We start from the raw sequence: 14,837 nt of genomic DNA on the forward strand, positions 1-14,837 counted from the left end.
ATGGCATGATGAGAGTTGTAGTACTGCACAGGTATCTCAGGGACTACTACCACCCCTCTCCACCATATAAATCCAAATCTGCCATAAGGGTTACAGAACTTTAATGAGTTTGGCCCCTCAGCCTCCAATCTGTGATCTGTCTGCCCACAGCTCCGCTTTATCAATATGGAGACGACACTTGTTATCCGAGCGGCCCCGCAATCTGTCACTATTATGTCGGTGCTCCGGGACGCGTCAGTGGCCCCTTCCTCCCCGCTCACACACACGTGGGTCACTGCACCAGCGCAGACTGGGAGTCGCCGCCGCTGCCGCCGAGCGTCGTCCGTCACACACCCCCCTAGACTCGCCGGCTTCCCCCCTCCGCTGCCGCCTGTGCTGCTGTTTAAATGGGCCAAGTTGGAGAAGCGGCGGAGAAGCGGAGTCTTGTTTGGTCAGGAGAGTGTGTGAACTCCGCGGTGTGACACATACAACGTAGCGGGATCCCCCAGCAGCGGCGGCGGGCGGCGGCGGCAGCGGAGCGGGCAGAGACGGCAGCACGGACAGCCAGGCGCCACAGTCACAGTGCACTCCTTTATATAAGTCCTCAGTATTATCCCCCTGCTCATTAGTCCCGGGAGCCGGGCAGGTGGAGGGGACACACTGCTGAGCGCCTGCACAAACTTTCCCGGGGCAGCGGACAAGGGCAACTAGGAGGGGGGGAGGGCAACAACAGAAGATAGGGCAACAAGCCAGGGGGAGAAGAGACGTAAGAGGGGCAATTAGGAGAGGAGGCGATCCGGGCGCACGAGGAGCGCAGTTAGCACCACGGGGGAGGTCAATAAGGGATCAATAAGGCGCATTTTGTGAGGCAGCATGATGTCTCCGGCGGCTCAGCCCTCCTCCCCAGCATGTCATGTCTCAGTCGGGCTGCCTGGCACATCAGCAGAGGAGGCGCACCGCGAGCAGCTGTGAACCGGGAGAAGGCAGGAGCCGCGTCAGCCCGCACAGCGCTAACCCCGGCGCACGGGGGACACCATGCCGGCCATCAAGAAGGAGAGACCGGACCGCGAGGAGCTGGCCCTGGCTGCCTTCAACCAACCCATGGACACTATCCCCGGCTACCTGACCGCTGCCATCCCGGTGGTGACCCCGCACCCTCCAGCCTACGAGCACCTCTTCGCCACCCATGCCCACCGGGCGTACCTGGGCTTACACGAGCCCCACCACCCGCCTCTGCCTGATGACCTCATGCTGGAGAGGTTCTCCTCCATCCCGGACTTCCAGCCCCTCTTTGATCAGGGGGAGCCGTGCATAGAGGTGGAGTGCGGCGAGAACAAGGCGCTGCTCTACATCCAGAAGTTGTGTCAGGGCAGCAAGGGGCCCTCCATCCGCTACCGGGGAGAGTGGCTCACCCCCAACGAGTTCCAGTTTGTCAGCGGACGGGAGACGGCCAAGGACTGGAAGCGGAGCATCAGGCACAAAGGTACCGGGGGCGCCAACTCCGGCCAAAGTTAGGGGAAAGTCTCCGGATGAGCCGTGACTGGGACGGGGGATTAGCGAGGGGGGGGGGCAGCAGGGCACCAGGGGGTTACAGGTCACCTTCAATTCTGGGTGATAAGCAATCGATGACTAGTGAGATCAGTCCCGATTACCTGGCGATCTCATCGATGCTTTAGTTATTATCTCATAGGATCAGGGACCTCATAAGGTTCCCCATTTTATTCCTGATTTGTCAATTAGAGCCTTATCATAGAATTTGTCAGTTATTAGAGCGTTCGATTAGAATGTCAGTTATTAGAGCCTTTTATTAAAATGTCAGTTATTAGAGCCTTTTATTAGAATGTGTTATTAGAGCCTTATATTAGAATGTGTTATTAGAGCCTTATATTAGAATGTGTTATTAGAGCCTTATATTAGAATGTGTTATTAGAGCATTCTATTGGAATGGCAGTTTTTAGTGTTTTATTAGAATATGTCAGTTATTAGAGCATTCTATTAGAATGTTGATTATTAGAGCATTCTATTAGAATGTCAGTTATTAGAGCCTTTTATTAAACTGTCAGAGCGTTCTATTAGAATATCAGAGCATTTTATTTGGGCAGCTGGGCCGCACAGCCGTTGCATGGACCCCAAGAGCTTACTATCTACTTCAGTGTTTGGTCCATCTGGTCGCCTCCATTCAGTGGGAGCCGCAGATGAGTCATTCACTGGACAGTGCCCGTCCATAACAAGTGATCCATGTGTTTGGGGAGGGGGGTGGGTGGGGGCGACAAGGGGTTAACGACTGAGACTAGATGAGATGATGATGACAGTCAGACGGATGGGGATTAACCCCTTGCACGCCACTTGTCAATGCTGCCGGGGAATCAGTAATTTATTAGACTTTGCTCTGACTGGAGACAGCCCCCCCCCCCCATGTTTCTTCCTGGCAGTTTAATTAGATGAAGGGGGGGGGGGGGTAACATCCAAACGTGGTTATAGGAAGCGTCAAGGGCTGGTGCTGTTCAGTGACACCAACCCACACTGCCCTCCCCTTCTCCCTCCTCCTTCCTTCCTTCCCTCTCCGGTGACCCCGGCTCTCCGGATGGGGATTTGGCACTGAAGCGCAGGCGGCTGGGGTTGTGGAGGTAAATGGGGAGGGCTTGATGCCCCCAGCACTGACACATCCGCACTCCCACCCTCTTCTTCCACTCAGGGACACAAAGGGCACAAAGTCATGACCAGGGTAGGGGGCACCGATGACATAAGGGGGGGGGGGGTGCTAGTCATAAAGATTTTGGAGATAAGGTGTCCAACGAAACAAGTTGGGATATGGGGGAGATCACACAGTATGCATTTAGGGTATTTTTGTTCGCCTATTTTTCCATTTTTTTCTAACTAGTTATTTATATTGTTGCTCTGATGGTTTTATGATGTTACAGTTAGTGTCAGTCAGTAGATTCAGAGTAGGATCTTGTAGAAACTCAGAGTAAAGTAAGGTCTGGAGGGGGAAGGGGGGGCACTATGTACATACTGAGGAGAGGGGGTGAGGATAGACAGGACAGTGCTAATAAGAGGTCATTAACCCTTCCAGACTGGGAGCGTGTCCCATAGAAGTCTTGTTTACTGTGTTTTAGTGGGCACTGCCAGTTCTTGGGCAAGTGGAGTATGTCTTCTACTATTCCATATAAGAGGGGTCACAGTCACTTTGGTCTATTTCAGTCCTTGTTATTCACTTTTCACGCATTGGAATGGGGATTGTTACTATTGTTACTTTGTTTATATAATGTTCTGTAGGTTACTTTATGTGTATATAAATGTACTGTATATGCTCCTGTGCTGGGAGTGCATGGATGTGGGGGTATTCTCATGTGTTCTTAGGTTACCATTCTAGATGATATAATAAATTTTTGGAAATGTGCAAAATCATGGTGTCCATTGGGTGGGGGTAGTCGACAACTGCTAACCAAAAAGTTGTTCCCATAATGATAATGGTGATCATCTATTAGGAGGCATTACAGGGTTTTGTTTCAGAACAATCCTCATGGGGTCAAAGTCTTTGTGTGTAACGCCAGCCTATAATAGGACACTAGCGTGCTGTCACCTTATCTGCTGCCGACTCTGCGCTGCCCGCAGCTCATCACCTTGTCTCCTCTCTCTTTCATGTGCTGCTTCCAGGGAAAAGTCTGAAGACTCTTATGTCAAAAGGAATCTTACAGGTACATCCTCCAATCTGTGATTGCCCTGGGTGTCGAATTTCGTCTCCAGTGGTAAGATCATTGCTCAGACTCTGTTTAAGCTCCTTTTTTTCCTGCATCGTAGGCTGTTTGATCAGAGGTTCGGACACTGTCCTATTTACTGGCTGAGTCATTGACAGATGTGGCATTTTTAGTTTTTTTTTGTGGTCATAAGTTTAAATAATACACTTTTTTTTTTTTTTTTTTTATAGAAATTTTTTTGGATAGGGTGCCATGATACCATGGTAGTACCCATACTTCTGAATATAGGCAAGTGGGTGGGGGTTATTGGACCAATGATGGTGGTGGGGTTTAACTTTGTGCTGTTTGACTGTGTAGACAGTTTTATGTACACAACTTATTGAGGAAGTAATGGTGCAAAAAAAAAAAATTATATATATATGTGTGTGTGTGTGTGTGTGTGTGTATATATATATGTATATGTGTATATATAATATAATATTTTAATAAATTCAGTGGAAGAGGAATTAGTTTTAGCGGTTTCTTATATTATTCTCGCACTTTCACTAGAAACCGTTTGTGGGTCATTGTGAAGCATACGCAGATAGAAAACTCTTTGCAGGATTGTCAAGTACATGGAAGTGTTGGGAAGTTCTAAGAGCCGATTGCTGTTGTATGTGTGATCTGTTCTGCTTATGCTAAGATACTTTTTATGTGCATGTCACGCGACTGAGACAAATTTGCACATTTTTTTTCCCCCCACTATTCTATTGTGTATATTTGATACAGCGTAGGCTGTTTACTACAACTGAGATAAAGGGGGTCTCTAAGGCAAATTAAGAGTACACAGAGCTTTTTGTGTAAAATATGTATATTACCATTTCCAATAATGTTGGCTACTACTTTTAGAAGTTGAAGTTATTGTTTGCTTCCATGCTGTAGGGCAGTGGTCTCCAACCTGTGTGCGTCCAGCTGTAGTAATACATCAGTCTTCACTATACCCCTATGAGCCTGTTGCCGCATAGCTAATAGCCTAAAAGCTTGTATGGCCGCCTTACCTGCTGCCCTTCATACACTTAGCTCAGTTGAACATATACATGTTCTGGATGGGGAGAAGAGGATAAAAGTGCCCATCCTCCTCAAGTAGCAACTACTCCTACCTCTGACCAGCACGCACACTCAGCTCAGCTGAGCTTGCATGTGTATCCATTGTTTAGAGGGGTGTACAAGTTGGAGACCTTAGCTCCATTGACATTTAAATAATACTGTCACCCCCCCTTACTCTGTGTGGTTCTCCACCCCATCCACAAGCTTAGATGCTGCACATTCAATATAAGGCTATGTTCACACAATGCAAGAGACCGGCTGTTCCGTAACCCAGCCGGGTCACGGAACGGACGGTCTCTTAAAAGATCATCCCGGCTGGTACTGCAGTATTGGCCCGGATGATCTTTATGGCCGCAGAGTTCTGATGCTATGGAGCGTGCAGCCGGAGGCGCTCGCTCCACAGTGTGCACTGACAGGGTTTTCTACGGCTGCTATGCACTGAATAACTGCCGCGGAAAACTGACATGTCAGTTGTTCGCGATGTTGCTAGGGATCCCGGCCGGAGCATATGCTGTGGGTATACGCTCTGGCCGGGATCCAATAGAAGAATAGGCAATGTATTTTTTGGCAAAAGTACGGCCGTTGTTGCAGATTTCAACAACGGCCTTACATTTATGAAAAGATGCATTGTGTGAATATAGCCTATACCTGTATAACACTCGTCTGTGTCTTCTTTCTGCTCTAAAATCGCTTAATTTCATCAGTGGACAGCGTCACCTAGGCAGGGCTCCATGGAGATTAGGCCCCTCCCCGGCTGGGAGATGGGGATTAACTGCCTTGAAGCTCCACCTAGGTGACTCTGTTAACCAATGAAATGAAGCAGAAGAGTAACTGGGGGAGGGGGATGTAAGTATCACTTTAAAGGGGTTATGCAGGGTCGAAAAAACAAAGCTATGCTATTGCAAAAACAGCACCACCCCTATTCTCAGGTCGTGTTTGGTATTACAATTCAGCTCCATGCACTTCAATGGACCTAAACTTCAAAACCACGCCCACACTGAGGACAAGAGTGACGCTGTTTCTAGAAGTAAACTGTAATGATTGTCACCTTTAAATGTGCATGTAAATCCTTTATGCTGCATTTCTTCTATGTGTTAGGAAAAGAATAAGAAAAATTCTTCCCTGCAGTTAGAGGCGCCCAGTAGTGATCCACAGGATATTTTAAGCGGTTCATTCATTAGCCGCTTCTCAATGTTGGGGTATATTTAGAGTCCTATCCAATAATAGTGACTATTATAGTGATAACGTAAATTGCTAAAAGGGGATTGCAAATCCTTGTCATGTGAATTCTTTAGCAGACTTCAGGCTACTGTTTTATGACAGCCATTCGTCTACATTTTACAGTCTGTAGGCTGACATCAGCCGCCTGCCATTGGAATGTTCTGAACCAGTTAATACATGCTGATTTGATTGCAAAGAAATCCATTCTTAGCTTATGAATATGGTCTTAGATGGGTTGAAGACCTCTTTCTGTTACCCTGTTTTGGTAGATGTAGGCCATTCATTCGATTGGATGCCATGCGATCACCCCTTAAAGGGGTTAATTGGTTAGGTAAATTACATGTTAACTCATCCTCCCTCCTGGTGACGAACAATTCATTCCATACATGTCATTACCCTTTCTGTCTCCTTCCCCCAGTTATGAGCCTGCTACTTTCTGCTGAAGACACAGAAAAATGTATCTGAGCTGTTCTCTCAGTCTCCACCTCCGCCCCCCCCCCCATCCCTTGAGAGACAACAGTGTCCCTGGACGGTTGTTTTTGCACAGTGTACATGTGCCGTCTCTGAAGGGAGGGGGGAGGAGGGGGATATGGAATGAACAGCTCATACACAGTTTTTGTGTGTCTTCAGCAAAAAGCAAAAATCCTGGAAAACCCCTGATTTGAGGTGTTTAAAATGTCGGCAACCATGCTTTGTGTATGCATGGACGTTCTGCTTTCTTTTCTTTCTTTTTTTTTTTACTATTTTGTGTACAGTTGTGTTTATTTGTCTTAAACCTATAGAAAAAGAAAAAACTCTCTAACTTTATACTTGCTCCCGCTGTTCCTGCTTCTAATAATGCGGAGCCAGCTGGTCCTGTGGATTTATCTGTGGCTTTTATCTTGAGGTATGAACTAACCGTAGCAGCCGACAGCCAGAGCTGGAGGTGATAAAAAACGTAACGAAAGGGAATTAATGGCGAGGAACAGTAAAATCAATGAAATCCTATAGGCAGACGGAAGAAATTAGTCAAAAAGACAATTTTGTGGGATGAAATGGCAGTTTCATTGATATCATTATTTTATTGCCTAACCTGAATGCATTTTATACTGTAATATAATTTGAGATTTTAAAGGGCTCCTTTATGTGAGCCGAGGTGGACTTTCTGTGATGTTTTATCAATGCTTTGGGCCAGATTAATCTTTTCCAGGAGAGCGTGTTGTTTAGCATGCTGAGATATCTGCCTCAGATTTTAGGAAGAAAATGCAACAACACGGATGAGAAAGACCCTCCGTAGGTTTGTTACACGCTATTTCTCATTGATGCCTGACCGGTATTCGCAGGCATCCAGCCTATCAATACTCCTGGAAATAATGACATAAATGAGGCATAAAATGCCTCGTACTTCAGGAAGAACAGGTTTAAAATCGAAATTATTCAGTCACGGATAATAGAAGACGCGGATCTATAGTATTCTCAGTGCAAAGAAAAAAAAGGAAAAAAAAGTCCTAAGCCAATGACCGGATGGTTTACTGTAATGAATGGGACTTTTGATCTTGAATATCCTGCAGATATAGATTAAAGGGGCTATTTATGACTAGAAATAAGAAGACCACTTTCTTGGAATAATAGCACCACCCCTGGCTTCAGGTTGTGTGTAGTGTCGCAATTCAGCTCCGTTCACGTCACTGGAATAGAGCTGGAAAACCCACACCTAAAGTGAGGACAGGAGAGGTGCTGTTTCTGGATGAAAGTGGCCATGTTTTTGTAAATCTGGATAACCCCTTTAATCTTGGAGCAGGTTGTACGAATCTAAACTGCTGATAGCCCCCTGTAGCGCCGGGGACGCTGAGGAGGAAGGTATGTGTCTTACCTTGCTCCTCTGCGCCGGTCCTGTGCTGTTAGTCAGGGTAAACTCCGCTCTGGAGCACTGCCACGTTATCCAGCCTAGCCCTTCTAATGATAATCAATGGAGAGGCTGGATGACACGACAGCTTTCTTAAAGAGGATGTACCACCAGGTACATGCTCTTTAAGCTGAACCCACGGATCAAACGGCGCCGTCACGGGGAAGCCGGTGTCGCGGTCCGTTTTTCGGACCGCAGCTCGGTTCCCATGCATGGCACCGTTCTATGCACCGGAACCGAACAGTGCTCAAGCACTGGAGGTAGGCCGGCCCGCCCCCAGTGGGAGGGAAATCCCTCCCCTGTATGACACGGCTCCATTCATTCTAAGGGAGCCGTGTCATACAGGGGAGGAAATTCCCCTGTAAATTGGCTTTTAAAGGGGATATCTCCTATCCATAAGATGGGGATAACTAGATTATCAGTGGGGATCCAACCACTGGTACTGCTACTGATCGTAAGAAGTCTGTTGTCCTGCGACTGAGTGGGCAACACACATGCTCAGCTACCACTTCATTCACTCCATATAGATTTCCAAAGATTGACAAGTTTAGCGTTCGGCCCCATAGAGAATGAATAGAGCACTGGCCACTCATCGTTCATTCTGGGGGCAATTTTTTTGAGATTGGTGGGGGTCCCAGTGATGTAACCGAACACCCACGGAACACATTGTTATACAAAGCTGCTTGGTCTAACTTGTTTAGCAGAGAGCTGGTAGTGACAGTGGTAAAAGTATCACAGTTTTCACCAGCCAGTGGGTTACAGCCACTGGCCATGATGCTGCTGAGATCGTCACCTCCACCAATGGGAGTGACAACATCAGTTTAAATGGATAATCTAGAGGTGTGAAAGCTGTGGTAAAATGATGGGGGGGTTTACGGTGCCACACTGTATGCAATAAGAAGGGGTGTATGGACAAATAGCTCACCTACTTTGATGACAAATGGGCGCAGCAGGTTTACCAGGCTAAGCAGTCTTCTTCCTGCCTTTATTTCAGTATCTAATCTACGTTGGGCAAAAAAAAAAAGTTAAAACAGAATGGAAGATGAACGTTCCGTCTTTTAACTTTTAATAACAGTATCTTAAAATATTGAGCAGCTTCCTCTATAGAGGTGCCAGGAAGCACTTTGATGCTCTTAGAGGTGAAGATGGCTGGTCTTTTCCGAGTCCGATTGAACCTGTGATTGGTTGTCGGATTGCCATCTCTTACGGGCCAAGTCATTTTGTATAGATTCCTTATTGTTTGTGTATTGAATGGATTAGGAAAAGTTTGCTGCTTCCAGAAAGAGCGCCAAACAAGTCTATGGGTTGTGTCTGGCACAGCTATGCTACTCACTGTGCCGCTGCCAGAACTACTCTTTAAGTGTCTGGTTCTTTTTGTCAATTTTACATGTTGGAAAAATTCTTCACTGCATCATCATTCATCTCCATTTAACCGCATATGTCAGCTGCTCCTCCTTTAGTAATGGCGGGTACCATGCCAAGCTGATACGTGGCACACGTAGCCATTACTAATTCTTAAAGAAGAGGGCAATATCATTGCACAAGAAGAACTTGTTTGGGGATAAGTTCCATTTGCCTCTTGCACAACCCGTTTATTAGTTACGTTAATCACATCACATATTCCTCCTTGACGCGTATCAAACACTCGGATATTATCTGCGGTACAAGATTGTGCCAGTTGCATTTCACAACCTGATTTCCTTCTTTTCACTTATCTCGTGCTGGTTTGTGCAGAAGTCAGCAATGTAAACTATGACGGGGAGGGAGGTTGTTTATTTACTCCCATACTGTCCATAGGGATCTATGTACTTATACCATCCTTATGGATTAGAACTCACACATGCAACTCTTATGGGAGTGACTCTGCGACAGTCAACAAGCTGCAGCTCCTCTAGACAGTTATTTGGCGCCGTGACAAAAGTAGCCCATGAACAGTGGCTCTTTTCTATGGAAATGTATGAACTACTGCTAGTAGTGCCAATGGCTGTGACGTAGTCTGTAGCTGGAGCCAAGCTGCATAGAGGTCAGGGGAGTATAGTATTAGCTGTAGGGGTGTGTATACCAGAAAAGGACCTGTTATAAAGAGTTCTAGGGGTAGATTTATCAAACTGGTGTAAAGTAGAATTGGCTCAGTTGCCCCTAGCAACCAATCAGATTCCACCTTTCATTTTCAAAAGAGTCTGTAAGGAATGAAAGGTGGAATCTGATTGGTTGCTAGGGGCAACTGAGCCAGTTTGACTTTACACCATTTTTGATAAATCCCCCCCATAGTTAGTCTATATTCATGTAGAGATGAGCAAAAAGTCAATGAATCCAAGTAGTTCTGCTTTCCAGGCACTCCAGTTCCTTGCAAAGTTATAAAAGACATTTCCATGATATTGGATCGCTTGGAAAATGGATCTAGTTACAAACTGACCACCAGTGCTTGGGATTCAGACTCTTCAGTTCGCTCTGTATATTTGTTTGACATCCCCATCCCCCAGGACCGGCCATTATTTCATCTCTAAAATGCTGCCACATTTTGGACCAAGCATGTCAAACTCTGGTCCATGTGCCATTATTTTTCGGCCAACCGAGGTAATCAAGTGATTTCCTACAGTTTGTCTGCTGATGTATTAGGCCGGCCAATTTGTGGTAGCTCTTCCCATAGGTCCTGTAGGGCGGGAAGCATCCACGTCATACACATAGGATACCTGTATGTGCAACAGTGATGTGGATGCTTACCTCCAGATAAGAGCCCGAGAGATGTTAGAGGAAGGGTTAAAGAAGCAGTTCACTTTTTATTTTTTTCGCCCCCCCGGGTAGCCGCTGTCATGTATACTTACAGAAGATGATCGGTGTCCCGTTCCCGTCGGTCAGTTCCGTCCCGCGGTGCCGTTCACATCGGGCACGCGCTCACTTCCGCCGGCTGCTGCGAGTCCTCTTCTCTGCCCAGTGATTATATGCCGGAAGTCACTCGCTTCCATGCATTCTCTATGGAAGCGAGTGACTTCCGGCGTTCAAATGACAAGGGAGAGAAGAGGAGTCACAGCGCCGGCGGAAGTGAGCGCGCGCCCGATGTGAACGGCACCGCGGGACGGAACTGACCGACGGGAACGGGAGACAGATCATCTTCTGTAAGTATACTTGACAGCGGCTACCCGGGGGGGAGAAAAAAATAAAAAGTGAACTGCTTCTTTAAATAGCTGACTTGGAAGGGGTGAAGGGGTATATATATATATGAGATATGGGGGAGCAGAGGGGGTTAATAGCAGAGAAGCAAAAAGTTATTAGCAGATGTCGGGGGCCATGGAGGTTTATAGCACACATGGGGGGCAGTGGTGGTTAATAGCAGATGGGGACGCAGGGGGGTGAAGTTAAAGCGGTTATCCCATGCTTAAAAACTTATATAGTGCTGCAGTTATAAGCAAAATAATAAAGAAGCCATTTTTACCTCTCCGCACTGCCCTGGATTTCCTCCTGAACAGTCTATTGGTCCCCTACTGATTATTGCCACCATCACATGCAAGACTAGCTCATCTCTGCAGTGACAGGCCGCTCAGCCAATCACTGAGCGAGACGGAACAGTGCTGTGGCCAGTGATTGGCTGAGCGGCTGTTACTACCAAGATGAGTTCTACCCTCCTATCCTATACTTGTCCTTGGTCATATCATTTATCATAGTGCAAAACGGCTGGAGACACACACCGCTCAGACAGTGCTGGAAATGCCTCACGCATGCTACAGTAAGTATCAAGGATGGCCCATGGCACCCCATGCTTTAGACTACATGTTTTTGGTTCGGGCAGCATGAAACTAATAGCAGGTTCTCTTTAAAGTAGAAATAAATGAATTTATTCTGTTGAGTCAAAAGGCTTCCTGTCCATTCTAGTCAAGGCGTTGGCCTCACTTGGTAATTGTAATTTCTCAAGATATAGCGAGTTAATATTGACTATGCCGAGACAGGCCTCCTTATATCAATATATTGGATAATCTACTGAAGAAACATTTCACTTTGCAGCTTTTACGTCAATCTTTTGACTGTTTCCGTATCTGCACGCTATTGATCTATACGAAAATCAATCAAAAAATCTGTCAAAAAGTGGTCCCTAGAGCCCTCTTACCCTGAGGTGTCATCCATATGTTTTTTTTTTAATTCTGTGCTCTCGTCAGGTACCATACCACCAATGGATAAGATAGCAGCGTGTAGAATTAGAACAAATTTGTGAAAATTGCAAAAAAAGATGCCTGCTTACTCTGTTTTATTATTTATTGTTTTGCTATTTGTCCAAAAAGAGTTGAAATTTTATACTTCTGTGCTTATATATAAACTACAAAGTTTAGGGTCAAGTTTTTTTTTTTTCTTTTTTTATCATTTTCGGAAACGACATCAAGACTTTGACACAGTCTTCCTCTTGAGTATCTGCGGAGCCCTCCTCCCTTTCCTTTCTCCTCACTTGGCCACTGTGTGGTTGCTCAGTGCGTTCTTATCTAGGCGACCCCCTGCCTATAACTGAAGGCTTGATTCTCCAGCTGCGCCCGTAACACGTCCTTTCCCCCCCTCCCCATGCGGTCAGACCTCACAGCTGTCAGATAAACCGTCTCTCTGTGCTGTCGGGGGGAGGGGATCTCCAGAGGGGCTGTCAGAGTTGCACACAGATATTCAACTAACAATTCCCCTTTGAAAGCTCTCAGGAAATGGGCAGGACTTGTCTCCTTGTGTCTGTTGACTGCGGTTTCAGTGTCAGGGGCACACCGGGCCCACTCCGCCATTGGCGGCTGACATGGTGCCCAGCGGGTGAGGGGACACAGGAGGGAAGCCCAAGCTCCTTTCATAAGCACCTTGTTCCCCTGCCAGGGACCTCCCACCCTCTCCCTCTATGCACGACCAAGAAACTGTCAGCTTTATGTGCTGGAGTGTGGAAATTGCTTCCCTGCCAAATCCCTGAGATGAATAGGGAGCTTTCTTATTAATAATTGCTATTAGAAGAACGTGTAAGTCCTAGGCTCCGGCTGGCATGGATCCAATCACGACGCTTGTGCTTGTCCCTGTGTTTTCTTCTTTGCCGCCTCTCACCTTCCATGGGAAGGGTTAACGTTTGCGAGGCGGTAGCCCACCCCTGTCGCATCCAATTTGTAGTGTCAGGGAGGCTAGAGGGGGTTTAATTAATGTCTGCGCTCTGGTTTGAGGCTGCGTTCATGTGGGCCTTTTGGGTTTTCTGTGATTAGGAGAATTGATTTGAAGAGGAAATTACTTGGCGAGGGCGAAGGTGGGGAGGAAGGAGGGTGGATGATAGTGTCGGAGGAGCGGAGAGATAATTGAAGGGGATAAGAGGGGAAGAGGGAGGAGGAGAACAGCTTTTGGCAATGGAAGTAAGGATCTACGTGTGAAAAGGATAAATGAGGGTTATGGGGAGGGTGAGTGTGGTCGCACCATTGAGTTGGCAGCGGTGTGGGTGCCTGATCATGAGTGGCATAAAACAGAGCTTTAATCCCAGTGTGTAGTAGTCTCTAGTAGGAGGCATGAGCAACCTGCAGCACTCCACCTGTTGTGGCCCTAATAGGGCAACAACAAGTTCTACAAGGTTGTAGTGTCAGGGTCTGTTCTTACCTGTTTGTGTCTAGGTCTCAGGATGCCCTGTGGCCACCATCGGGAGAGGCGTTTCTCTAGCTTCCCGTAATGTTATGTACAACATTCAGCCCACAAACACCTGCTCAGACCAAGAATGTCACCATTGTCACAGGACTTGGGCAGCGCTTTAGTTTATGTTTTTAGACCCCGGGTGCTTATGCTCTGGAATCACCATAGAGTTAGTCATAGTCCATGAGTTGTTTTCTGCCAGGAAGTAATATGCAAGGAATTTCTGCATTGTATCCGCCCCATGTGAAAGTACCCTGGCAGATCCTTCCTGTACCTCTTATCTGTGCCTGCACAAATTGTGGTAACTGCATGCGGTAACCCTCTGCCCGTCTGTACTTGCCGAAGTACAGATGAAGCAGATGGTTCCTGCATGCTACTATCACAATATACACAGGTACCTTTTTGAAAAAGCTGTGTGTCACCCCATATGACCCAACTTCCGTAGACTCATAATTATACAATATTGCTTCCCCAGCCCCCAAATTGCTGCGTACCCCGATATGTTTTAGGTTTTGTGGTCATGTCTTTTAATTTATAAGTGTGTGTTGCCCTTTAAATCTAGAATCTGTATACGTCTTTATACTTGTTGGCACCGGAGACAGGAGCCTCATCTCTTGCTCCAAATAAGATTGTCTAATTACGCTGCTATCGGCGCCCGCTCGCCCCGCACGTCTGTCTACAATTATTATGTTATCACTCGGAGACACAAGTTAGGGCTTCAGCGCGGCTTTCAATAGACCAGTATCTCTCAGTTTGAAAACGAACCCAATAGGTGGTACCCAGGACGCTGCCACCGCTCTGTTGCCTGGGTAACCACAGCCGGTCTTTGAAGACGGGAAAGGGCAGGCGTCCCTTCTCTCCTCTGTCTAGAGCTCCATTGATGGAACGATAGTCGATGGACGTAGATAATTGAGGGTCACTGAGCTCTGCCTGACAGCCTGTCTTTAGGGTGGTTAAAGCATAAGCTCCCATTACATTTTGTGCACATGAAAAGAAGAATAAAGAAGAATACACAGGAAATGAAATCGGTTTAGGACACCTCAAGATACTTATCGTGTAATCAGTCAATCCTGTATCTGTCACTCATGGTAATATATCATGATAAGCCATTGGGCCTCGTGTATCATAACTGTTATGTCAATAACAACTGAGCGGAGATCAGATTTTATTGTCGTATGGGCAAAATATAGACTTTTTTTTTCTCAGGGGCAGCTTTGCTAGACAAGGCTCATTGTGTCACCGCATGTTAAAAACTATGGTTAGTAAGAACAAAGTGTTAGTAATACAAATGCCAAATTCAGGCAATGATCCCAAATGTTCACTCGCCAACAAAAAGTGCCATTTTGGAC

At 46.6% G+C, this 14,837-nt stretch overlaps 1 protein-coding gene across 5 annotated transcripts in view; it reads left to right on the forward strand.

Annotated features, from left to right (window-relative positions):
* Positions 1-412: 412 nt before the first annotated feature.
* Positions 413-14,837, forward strand: part of SAMD11 (sterile alpha motif domain containing 11) — a 141,823-nt gene continuing 127,398 nt past the window's right edge. Inside the window, exons 1-2 of one of the 5 annotated variants that reach the window (XM_069948690.1) lie at positions 413-1,462; positions 3,637-3,728. In XM_069948690.1, coding sequence (XP_069804791.1) covers positions 1,015-1,462; positions 3,637-3,728 — 540 coding nt within the window. In that variant the 5' untranslated portion in view covers positions 413-1,014. Of the gene's footprint in view, positions 1,463-2,535; positions 2,607-3,636; positions 3,729-14,837 lie in introns of those variants that run through there. The other 4 variants (XM_069948688.1, XM_069948689.1, XM_069948691.1 and 1 more) reach the window with 4 other exon arrangements.

This window comes from Dendropsophus ebraccatus, chromosome 12 (assembly GCF_027789765.1).
Source record: "Dendropsophus ebraccatus isolate aDenEbr1 chromosome 12, aDenEbr1.pat, whole genome shotgun sequence".
NCBI classification, from domain to species: Eukaryota; Metazoa; Chordata; class Amphibia; order Anura; family Hylidae; genus Dendropsophus; species Dendropsophus ebraccatus.